This window comes from Gracilinanus agilis, chromosome 3 (assembly GCF_016433145.1).
Source record: "Gracilinanus agilis isolate LMUSP501 chromosome 3, AgileGrace, whole genome shotgun sequence".
Classification (NCBI taxonomy): Eukaryota; Metazoa; Chordata; class Mammalia; order Didelphimorphia; family Didelphidae; genus Gracilinanus; species Gracilinanus agilis.
The window spans coordinates 249,741,468-249,754,117 of NC_058132.1; the positions used below are offsets into that span (position 1 = coordinate 249,741,468).

The 12,650-nt window shown below is 36.5% G+C and overlaps 1 protein-coding gene across 1 annotated transcript in view; it reads right to left on the reverse strand.

Annotated features, from left to right (window-relative positions):
* The window catches only part of RAPGEF4 (Rap guanine nucleotide exchange factor 4), a 280,672-nt gene extending 272,951 nt beyond the window's left edge, over positions 1–7,721 (reverse strand). The window contains exon 1 of the mRNA XM_044669788.1: positions 7,357–7,721. Within this exon, the coding sequence (XP_044525723.1) occupies positions 7,357–7,368 (12 nt within the window). The 5' untranslated portion in view covers positions 7,369–7,721. The remainder of the gene's footprint in view (positions 1–7,356) is intronic.
* Between the last annotated feature and the right edge of the window lie 4,929 nt (positions 7,722–12,650).

Genomic DNA, 12,650 nt, shown 5'->3' on the forward strand with positions numbered 1-12,650 from the left:
TGCCAAATGGATCCATGGCAGAAAAAGGCTAGGAATCCCTGATCTAATTTCTCAGGATGCTAGAAAACTCCTCTTTTAGGATTATCAACTAAATGTGTGAAAGGTAATCACCCCAAACTTCTCACTTTTATATAAATTAATGTTCATGTTTCGTTGAACTGTATCAACAAATAACTCCAGTGAAATCACGTGGCTATAGAGAATTCAGCACTCAAGAAGGGAACAAATCATGAGGCCCCAAGAGCCAGTGACAGAAAAGAAGGCAGTGCTTGAACAATGAAATGCATTTTAAGGAAATATAGGCCATGTTTGCAAAAAAGATTCTTTTGCTTTCTGTTTATACCTTTGGTTGATATTAACCCTAATTTTACAGACCTGAAATCATGGCCAGCTAAGAAAAATTAAGGAAAAATAATTCTGTATATCAACAGAATACACTCTCTAGACCCAATTTTATGAGTTTAATTCATAACAGCTGCACTGTCAACATGAAGATTTAATTTCTCCGGGCCATGGACAGAAGGTGACACATATCATCAGGGATGCTTGCATTGATAGGTACAAATACATCAACAAAGGAAATGTCAAATGTATGTGGAACAAAAATAATTCCACAGACTACAAGAGCATGAAGTTATGGGTGATATTCAGTCAATAAACGAAAAGGCTATATATCTACTAAAACTCCATATAACAAATATTCATTTATATATTCTTTTTTCCTTTATTACTAGTATCTATTTACATTAGTACTGATTTATTTTATTACAATGCCCATTTTTATGTTTATGTAAATTTATATCTTTATCTTTATATTTATATGTTATATATATTTACATGAGTTTATTAGGAAGCAAGTATCTAAAGAATAATCATTTAAATTCATTTACTAGAAGAATTCTCAATATATGAAAAGAAATTTCTATTTAAATCTTAGTTTTTAAGAAATGTTTTAATATTATAACCATCATCTATTAGGAACATCAGGAGTCTGACCTTGAATCAAGAAGTCCTGGACTCAAATCCTGTTTCAGACACACTAGCTCTGTGAACCTGGTTAATTTAACCTCTGTTTGTCTATTTCCTCATCTGCTAAAATGGGGTATAAAGCACCTACTTCACAGAATGGTGGTAAGGAACAAATGTGATAATGCTGTAAAATGCTTTGTAAAACTTAATGTATTATATAAGGGACAGGGACTGGTCTGAGGTTTCACTAATATAGAGAGCTCCCAAGTGAGGAAACTCCTCTCAATGCAATGTCTACAAGGATGTCTTTCCTGATCCTCTTTAATTCTAGTCCCTTCCTGTTCATTATTTCCACTTTATCCTTGTCTGTTCCTGGTTGGTTTATGTGTTATCTCCCTCAGGAGATTATGATCTTCTCAAGGTCTGGATCATCTGCTCCCTTTTTTGGTGTTTTCAGAGCTTGGCTCAGTGCCTACCACATTGTAGACACTCGATGAATGTCTATTGATTATGAGTTGTTTGGAACACTAAGAAATTAAGTGATTTGGTGGGATCTCATTGCCAGTATGCTGTCCTCAATTTATGAGGACAGCAAGACTTAAAGAGATAGAGTGGAATAACTAAGGTCAGACAGAAAGTAAAAGGCAAAACTAGAGTTTGAACTGAGGTTCTCTAAATCTAGGGCTTATTGGGACAAAATTCCACATATATTACCAGATATGGTTGCCAGGTTTGTAGAGTTTGCAAAATTCCTTTTCTTTATTATAAAAGAAGTTCTATTAGTCTGTGTTCGGGGCGGGAATAAAAATCTCACACAAATGCTGGGGTCAACTTATGGAATAGAGCTGACTAAGAGTTGTGAACATCACAAATAATTTTTGAATTGTTGTGGTTCTTATTCAGAAAAAGATGCTGAGAGAATGAAATGAAGATAAACTGTGACAGAAGAGTATAAACTTTTATAAATAAAAATATACTTGGAATCTAGAATTTTAGTAGGGAGGATCCTTAGAAATTATCTAATTCAAGGGTTCTTAATCCTTTTTTTAATGTCATGGATTCCTTTGACAATCCAGTTAATACTATGGACTCCGAAGAAGATAAACTATGTAATTAGCCAAAAGGCAGTTTCATATAGGTGTAGTCATTTATTAATAAATGTTTCACTGTCTGAATTTGCAAATGGCCTTTTAGAGACTTTGCTGAGCAGTGATGAAGCAATGGTCTTACAGGGCTTGGTACATAGTAGGTCCTTAGGAAACGCCTGTTGCCAGCCTTCCTTCCTTGACTTCCCCTCTTGATTTTGTGCACCATAAGTAAAATCATCCCTAGAATGGGTTGGAGGATGTTTGTTGAGTCAATGAGTTAAAAATATAGGGAACTGAATCCACTTAACAAAGCTTCCTTTGCACTGAACCCAGTCTGAAATCCTCTAGTGGGCTCTCTGTTCTAGATAAAGATAGTGAAATAATCCCCAAAGAGAAGAAGTGACTTCTCCAAAGTCACACAGTAACTTTTAGTGGCAGAACCCAGGCTAGAATCTACTTTTCCTCACTCTAAATGCAATATTCTTTCCACTGTATTGTGCTTTCTCTATACATGGGAGCCAGGGCAGAAAGAACATTGGATTTGTATCAGTAAGAATCTTGTCTTCGCTATCAATACCTACATGATCCTAGGAAGGCCACTCTGCTTTTGCTAGATCTTAGTTTCCTAACTCGAGTTTAGGCTATATGAAGTCCTAGCTATTAAGTCTTTTACAGTTCTAGATCTATGATCCAAGTCCATTGCTTCTCTATGTAAGAATGGCACAGTTTGCATATGGCAGGGCAAAGCATGTAAGAATGATGCAAATGTTTGAAATCCTCTCATAATGGCAATCTTCAGACTTTGTTTCAACTTGGAGCAGTAAGGGTAGCAACAGAGGGAAAGTGAGGGGTTGTGGTTTCCTTTTAAACGAATTATAATAGATTTCAGCTGTTCATCAATGCCTATACCAGTACCACAATCCACTTAATCTTTCCTCTCAAAGACGGAAACCTAAGGGCTGTTCACTGTGACGAAACCCAAACCCCAAGATTTAGTCTATGCTTCTTACATTCCCTCTGCTCACTTTACTTTTTTTCTTATACTTAAACACTGGAACAAAGATTTAGAACTGAAAAAGTATTCAAAGGACATCTAGTGTAATCCTTTCATTTTATAAAAAAGGAAGCTGAGACCTAGAGGAAATTATATGTCTACAGCCAGACAAATAGTATTAGAACAAGAATTCAAGTCCAAGTCTTAAGGCTTCAAATGCAACATTTTCCCACAGTATCACACTGCCTCTGTCTTTCTCCACATCAGTGAAAAACATGAGCAAAAACTATATAGTTAAACCATAAAATTTTATAGTACACCATGCAGCATGCCTAAAGCTTGCTTTAGAAAACTGCAAAAAAAAAAAAAAAAATAAAGGCTTTTCTCCATCATGCCTACCTTCTCACTCCAACCCAGTATGTTCTCTCCTTTGGTATGCCCCCATATTATACTGCCTCTTAATCAGAATTCGATATGGTACAGGGGTAGAGGACGGTACTTGAACTCAAGAGGCCCTGAACTCAAATCTAGCCTCAGATACTAATCGTGTGATCCTAGGCAGGGCACTTAATCTATGTTTGCCTCAGTTTCCATATCTGTTAAATGAGGATAATAATAGTGCCTACTCCTTTAGTTGTTGAGAGAGATCATCTGAGATAAAAATTGCAAAACACTTAGCACAAAGCCTGGTATAGAAGTGTCATATGAATATTAGTTGTGATTATTATAGCTAAGCTTAGAGTCAACTTCCTTAGACAGCTAAGCTTAGAGTCAACTTCCTTAGGCAGGGCCCCATTCTCTGGTTTTTGCTTCTCTTCTATCACAAAAAGCTAATCCTAATTTTGCTTAAGATTTCAAACCAGTTAATTGTATTTGTTTAATGTTTCCCCCATCATTATAGGGAAGCCTCACTGGTAGGGCATAGAGGGGAAAGCTACATATTTCGAAGTGACTTTGATTAAAGTTATCTATGAATTACTTAAGGTCCTTCAAATGTCTCAGAATGGATAGGGATAATTAGACAATCAGTCAATGATGTGAGAACATGTAAAACCAGAATATAATTCCACTATTTAATGTGGTTATATCAGAAGCATTTACTGTTTAGTATTAAAAGAATTTGGAGCAAGTACTTGTCCTTGAGAAAAATGAGTTATAATCTATATTTTCTTACTTCTAAGACAGATATAACTACCCAATATTTGTTATTTGTTGTAAAACTAGCACTTGTGTATAGAATATATTCTGGATTATAAACAAATTATACAGAGACTTGGAAGGAGAAAAAATGTAAAAGTTTTTGGCAAAGAAAAAACAGAGAATAATGAAACAAAAGTCTCATCCCAATATAGCATTTTATCTCTCCAGTCTATAGTCAACTAATATTAGATAGACAGATTAAATATAATTTATAATATATAATTTCTATAGTCCACTAATCTCTAATAAACTAATTAATCTAGGCTCAAATGCCAATGACTAATAATGACAATATATTTGCTCTTCACAGTTGTATTGACACTTTCAAAGGCAGTTACTACAAAGCAATTTTTTTAAGTGTCAAATCCAATAAGGAAGATTTTAGTAGGGAGGGGTAATATATTCATCAGGCCACTTCTAATCAAATCATTAGAGTCACAGGCTTTAGATCTAAAGGTACCTTTCTTAGAGATCATGCATTCCAACACTACCATTGTACAGATAAGAAGCTGAGGCCCAGGAAGAGGAATGTCTTGTCTATTGTCACATAGATAAGTTATCAGTAGAACCAAACACCACATCCTCTGATTCCAAATTCAGGGGGCTTGCCAGGAGGTAGGCAACCATCAATAAAATGCTGAATAAATTCCTCTGTCACAGCTGACAATCAATGTTATTATCAATAAGATCAGGCAGAAACCCAATTAATAAGTAAAATTTCTGAGTGAGAGAAGAAATTAAGCTGGAGAAATCTATACATGTCTGGCAAATAACAAACACCTTTCATACTCACAAAGCCCTGGCAGAGTGCAAAGATTTCCAGGCAATATTTGACAGCTTCAAAATACTTTCCAATAGCATTGAGGATAATCAAACCACATCATTGCAAAGATGAAGAAATTGTTCCAAGTACCTGTCAAACATTCAAATACTTCCATTTGTCACAGTGCCAGCTGCTACACAGATTTCTCAATTTTTCCTTCTACATTTATATGCACAGCTTTTGTGGGTATGTGTTCTTTGTGCCCCCAAAGAGTAGAAATAGGTCTTTGACCTTTTAAAGCATTTACCTCTTATTAACTCAACACTACAGGTGGATAGGCAGATATTAAGACCATCATTTTGCCATCGGCTGACTAAGAAAGTCAGAGCCTTCAAAAAAAAGTCATGAAGCAAGATTGACCCAAACCAGGAATAAATTTTTGTTTCAGTCCAGACCACTAGACCACATCAATATCTCTTTTAGATTCTCAGCCTCACATTTACTGATGTGGTCTCTATCTTCCCATTCCATTCAAAATGCCTCCTTGGTTTGAGGTCAACAATATCCTTTAGTGAGTTCATTCCTAAGGTAATTTGGAAAGAACAAACACTGCAACTGTATTTTTTCTGTTTGTTTCTCAGTAGAGGATATTCTAATCCAGGAACAGGGCCAGAGTATCTCTTAATGACGGAGTTCCAATGAGTTCGAATGGTCAGAATAGAATGGAGCCTGAGAGACTAAGAGGAAGAGGGATGAATGGAGGTGGGGGGGGGTGGGGAAAGACAGCTGAAGGAAGGAGACAAAGAGGCTATGGAGGGAGGAAAATGAGGGAATAGGAGAGCAGATGAGAGACAGAGAGGGAAAGAGAGGGGGGAAAAACAAGGAAAAAGAGAGGATGAGGAGGGAGAGAGAGGAGACAAAGAGAAAAGCAGAGAGAAAACAAGAAAATCCCATAACCACACTGTTCCCCCAAGGCTATACAACAATTTCTTCCTGAAAGTCTGATTTGCTTCTTTCCATGAGTTTCCCTGACTGGAAGAGTCTTGGCCTAAGGCAGTTAGAAAATGTTATGATAAATATCTGTGGCTGATTTGTGAAAAAGAAACTGAAAAAAAAAATAGACAAGAGACTTGATAATACATGACCCCCTTTTCCTCTTCGAAGTCTTGTGAATCAGGCCAGTGTGTTACCCACACGCTTATGCATGAGGAAGCAGAGTAAGAATTCCATTGCACCCCATCCATGCAGCTAGCCAGATCACAGATTTAGCAATGCCTGTTTCCTAACTCTGTGGTCACAATGGGGGGGGGGGGAGGAGGGAGGAGGGAATTATTTCAATACTCTCTAATTTGGTTACCTAACACAAAACCTTGGGAGATGCTCTAAAACAGTTATTAGCCAGATAGATATCCTTTTTGCCTTTGGTTAAAATATATTTCTCTCAGATAAAATATCACAAGTAGCATCAGTTCACATTTACTGAGTAATCATGTTAAAAGGGCAAGTGAAGAATATGCCACCAGCTGAGGCTGAAGGGTGAGAGGCTCCAAGGGAAAGAGAGGTCAATGGACAGAGAATATTAAGTGCTAGTCAAAAAAGGGTTGAAGGCCAAGTGTATTTTCCAGAATCTCTGCTTAGAGGAACTCAAAGACAGCCAGATCATCAGTACACCATCTTATGCTACCCTGGAGGCATTCTCAGGTTTAATACCAATGCAAAGAGGCTTGCTACTTCTTACAACACCCTCACTACTAGCCATGCTGTGTGACATCTGGGTTTTCCCTAGAGTCCTGATTTGATCTGGGCTGACTCCCTGATGATCTTCTGAAAAATGATGCGATCACAGATTGAGAAGGTCCTAGGTCTTCAAACTATAAATAATGTTAAAAACGGAACTCCTAATACATTAAAGGACACAAACTGTTTTAGAGCCACAGGAGAGAGTCCTACTGACACGCAGAAGGTGAAGTATAATAACATTTAATCTGTTCCTTTGACCAAAGTTCATTTCTAAAATTATATGCCATTCACATGAGTTGCTAAGTGACTAATTGAATATTAATATTTATTAAAAAAAAACAAACTATTTGTGGCCACCTCTCCCTTTTCTCTCCAAAAGGATGATGGTGTCTGGGAGGCAACTTCATTAAACAACCACATCACCCATAATAAAGAACAAATACTACTTTCCAAGATTTGGGAAAACAAGTTATTTCAGAGTATCACTGGGACATAAAAAACCCCATAAATGTTTTCAAAGGTAATATCTTAAACAACAGATGTAATTCACTACATGTAGTTCTTTCTGGCTCCCCCAAAAGAATAAAAAGATGCATTCTGACCTTGTAGAGCATGCGTCCTCCTTTTGTTGGCTCAGTCAGAGACACAATGAACCACTAGTCTTGATATGGACAGTGAAATCTATGTCCACAGATGACCCTTGTCAGTGCCTCTAACTCTCAGGTTTATCTCAGTCCATGAAAAGGAAACTGGTGCTTCTGTTTTATCCGGGGAAGCTAGAATGGTCAGTGGCAATAGGAAAAGACCTCCTCTTTTTTTTGTTATTGTTTTTTCTTCTTTTAGTTAACTCCCAATAATTTCACTCCCTTCCTTTCTGGATTTGAATCATTTTGTCACTACATTAAAAGGAAGTGGGGTATGAGGATAGAGCAGTAAGAGACCCTTGGAGTAGACAAATGAGACAAATAATCTGACCAGGCTTCCGCTTGGTTTGAAAGGATCTGAACTCTGAGGGGCGAGGCAAGAGAGCAGCCCCAACAGGATGTGTGTGGCCAGAGTTCCTGGCATGGAATCTTGGCTTTCATGTTTATTTTTGGATATGTTTTTCTTAGCCTTTTGATGCAATTTTCTGGGCTAGGAAATAACCTTATAGAAGCCCAAAGATTCTATATGAGTAGGCATTTGCCATAAGAAAGAAGGATTTTCAAAGTCTATGTCTCCTTTATCCTTCAGTTTACATATCATGATATTGAGCCACATGTGAATACTGCAAATGGGATACCTGTCAGCAATCAGGTTGCTCAGTCCTTCTTTATATGTAGAAAAATTGCAGGAATTTATTCATTCTTTGTCTTTGTGTTCCAACTATCTAGAACAGTGCCATATACACAGTAAATGCTTAATAGTTCTTGACTACTACTAGTAATATAATTGTGAAGTTATCAGTAATTGTCAAAAGCACATTAAACAAAGCAATGAAAAGCTCAAGTATTTTTGAGAAATTTCATGGTTTAAGAATTTGACTTTGAAAGACAAAGCAATGTAACAGAACTAGTTCCTACTTACTCAAAGAAGATGTGTCTAAGAAATAGTTTCAAGGCAGCACAGTGGATACAGCACCAGATCCAGAGTTGGGAGGACTTGGTTTCAAATCTGGCTTCCCATACTTCCTACCTCTGTGACTCTAGGCAAGTCATTTAACCCCAGTTGTCAAGCCCTCTGCCACTCTTCTGACTTAGAACCGATACTTCATATCAATTCTAAGAGAGAAGACAATGGTTTAGAAAAAAAAAGAGAAAGAAATAGTTCCAAATGGATTATTAAAGAACATTGTGGGAGACTAGACCCCCTTTCCTGAAAGTACTTTCATCAACAAAAGTTCCTTTTTGTATTGGATACCATTTCAAGTTACCTGAGCTCAATTCCTGCCTTGGACACATGCGGTCTGTTTGACTAGCCAACTTGTTTAATATCTCAGGGTATAAGGGAACCCAAGACTATAAGTTGCAAGGAAGATGCCAACCAGTATTGATAGTGGAAGTTTCTTGCCAGGAACTCCTTATACTAACAAAATTACAGGTCTGATGTAAAAAAAAAATGTGTGCATGTGTATTTTTCCCATCAGGAACTATTATCCATTTTTCATTCTCAATAAATATACTAAAATAATATTCTCACATCACGCAAATTATCCTTTTCATTATGTTATGTCCTTTCCACTTCCCTAACTCTTTGCTAATGAAAATTGTTTTTCCTTATCTTTTTCCCTATTCAGTTTCTGAGTTATAGTCTTATTTGGATGCATTGGGCAGTCTTACTTTAAGGGTCAGGTCGCCTTTTCTTAGCTTAAGTGAATTGTGGCCATTTATTCTGTTAGTCAATAATACTTTACTCCTTTCACTCATCTTTGATATTAATACTTACTAAAATATATAATGGGGGCAGGAAACATCTCATTTTCTATACTACCATAGGAAAAGCAAGAGATAATAGTCAGGCCTCTAAATTATATGTAGAAAATTAATATTAAAAGCCACTACATACCATTTTCAGTTCTTGAGACAATAAGAATTTAAACTCAGTGAAACCAGTGGCACTTTACACTATCAGTAAGGAAGTTAAATGACAAAGTGCTGAAGTTAAGTATAGGCTTGGGAGTCTTAAACTAGTTATTAATATTTGATCCAAGATTATGGGTATTTTTGATTAATGGTAGCTCTTGATATATAAATATAAAAGTGATTCATTGTCTAATTCTATAAAATTCTTTCCAATACATGTGGAACTGGGCAGTTTTTCAATGGACAAGAAATAAGGATTTCTTTGTTCTCTTTCTAACCATGAATTTGAAATTCTTGTGAGATCTAAGTATCCTTAGATACCTAAATTTATTGAGAATAAAAAGCATTAAAAAGGCAACAATGAGGTCTTTAAAAAGAAAGGCAATATTTAAATTTTGATATCTAAGTCAGTGTAACACAAGAGCAGGCATTCTATATGTAATTGTCCTGTAAAATCACAGAATGACAGAATTTCAGAGTTGCATGGGGCCTCTCTGGCAAGAAGTCACAGAACCTCCATTTGAGAATCTGTGATAATAAGGGGGAACCCATCTCCATCTTGTGCCAGTTCATTTTGCTTTTGAACAGGAAAAATTTCCTTACAACAAGCTATTAGGCTCTTTGCAACTTTCACATACTGCTCCTAGTTCTGCCCTTTGGGGTTAAACTGATCAAGTCTAATATCTCTTGTAATATTCTTCGAATACAGGAGGCAATAATCAAATCCTTTCCCTTTTCCTAAAGTCTTATCTTCTTTTGGCTAAATATCCCTAGTTCCTTTGATTCATTCTTATATTGCTTGAACTCAAAACCTCTAAGTCACTGGTCATATTCTTCTTGGCATTCTATAGTTCAATCATGTTCTCCTTAAAATGTATCTGTGGGTGGGGCTGTTGTTCTTTTGTGTCTGACTCATTTGAGATTTTCTTGCAAAGATACTTGGAGCTGTTTGCCCTTTCCTTTGCCAGGTAATTTGATGGATGAGGAAACTGAGACAAACAAGGTTAAGTGACTTACCCAGAGTCACACAGATAGTAAGGGTCTGAGGCCAAATTTGAATTAAGTCTTCCTAACTCTAGACCTAGTGCTCCATTCACTGCACCACCCAGCTGCCTTTAAAATGTGGTACCCAGAGCTGAACCCAGGACTCCAGATGTTGCCTGGCCAGTAATTCCTCTGACATACTGCTTTCATTATATGTTAACCAGGGCATAACCACATATACCACTATTCAGAGGATATGATCAGAAGACCAAATATTTACACTCTGGATGTTTCTCTGCATTCAGGAAATAATATTGACTGACTAAAAACATGTCTTGGGGTTTATGATGTGTAAATCAGAATGGGAAAAGGAAACAATAGCCTTTGGCTTCAATATAGCCTTACAAGTAGTCAGTAAACTAATCATAGATTATCAGAATTAGAAGGGCTCACTGTGTTCATTTAGCCTTCTCCCTCCTCCCTCCCCCAAGAAGTGTCTTTCACTTAACATTCCCAGCAGCTGGTCAACTAACTTCTGGTTGAAGGATTCCATTGAAGAAAAGCCCATTACATCACCTAAGGTAGCCCTTTTGGTTAGGAAAAGGCTTTGACTTGATAAAGGAAAAACAGAATGTAAATTGATTATGGAGTTGGCTAGGCATGAGTTAAGATCAATACTGTCTTTCTTGACTATCAACACAAAAATAATATGGTTCAATGACCCTCTGGGTATCAGTACCAAGAGTGGTAAAAATGGAATCAGAGAATATTAGAGTTGTCAGTGATTTTGTTTACCATCTAGTCCATCCAGTATCTGAAAAGAATCCCTGTGATCACATACTTGATATATGGCCATCAAGCCTTTGCTTGAAGGCTTCCATTGACAAAGACTCATCACCTATAGAGGCATCCCTAATGGTTAGGAAATGTTTTTCTGGAATTAAGCCTAAATTTGCTTCTTTGCAAGTTTTACCCAATACTCCTGGCTTTGACCTTGAGGGCCAAACAGAATACATGCATATGATATATATTTACATATATATAATATACTATTTCTTTTCCCATTCTGATACACATATTATAAATCATGAAACACATTTCATATATAGAGATATGAATACATGTAAACATATATGCTTGCCAAAGTTGAATGTCCTACACAAAAGCCAAATAGAAGGTGGCAGGGTAGTCCCTAGATGTGCCTATTTGTAGATGACGTGGCACTGGTTTCATGAAATCCTGGAACACTATAAGAGAACTGGTTGCAAAAGTAGTTTCAAGTATTTTTATCTGATGCGCCATATCATATGTACTTTCTGCATAATTAATGCCACTTTAAATTATAGAAAATTAAGAATCCTAGCTTTAGTTCTAATCCATTTATATCCTCTCCAAACACCTACAAATTAATGTCAAGTCCACTGGTAGAGTTATGAAGATATATATATGTACATAAATAAAAATACAAATAATGAGGCCCAATGTAGCCCTAGGGGGACCCCAAAATTAAATCTTAAGTGGTAGATGAATAAAAAGACATAATTATTGCATATTTGTTTTTAATACAGGATTATTTCAGGAACCCAAATTTTCACCATTTATCATTTGAATCCTAAATAGTTACCAAAAGCTTGTTCAACAAGGGCTCTTTGGCCATCCTAGAGAGAGGAGTTATGATCTGAGGTTATGTGGCTTGTTCCCAACCTTACTGAATCAGATACAACACAGAGATTGGAAGTCACAATGCTGAGGTTATAGCAGTGTAAGAATTGCATGGCACACTATTGAAAGTTCTGTCCAAACACAGCAATGCCGTATGGTACCGCCCTGAAATTCCTACTAACTTTACATAGCATGGTTGCTGTCTGTTCATTTAGTAACTTATCAGCCTTCACTGCATGAAGAAATGTTTCACAAAGATCTTGGACACTAATACATAAACAGTATAGATATAAACTTAAATAACGGTCTAGTACTTATAAAACATCCCAAAATTTTCCCTAAAATATTTTGATATTTTTAAAACTTACACAGTTGGTGGTCTTTTGAGAAACTAAAATTCACAACCCTCAGGAGCTCCTAATTAAAAGCCATTTTTTAAAAATGTTCTGGCAAACACCGTCACATTATCAGTTTCAATCAGTTGCCACATAAGAAATCATTTCTCCAAATGAACAACTCCCAGGTGAGGACCATTTGGGGCTTTAATCACTGTTACAAATTTGGTTTTTAAAAAGGACATTTAGGTTCACCTTTCAAAGTAGGAGATCAAGAAATGGCTTATTTGCCTCTAGTTCAGTCACTTTAATTGACAGAAAACCCACAGTTCGTGGAAACCTATTTTAGTTTTT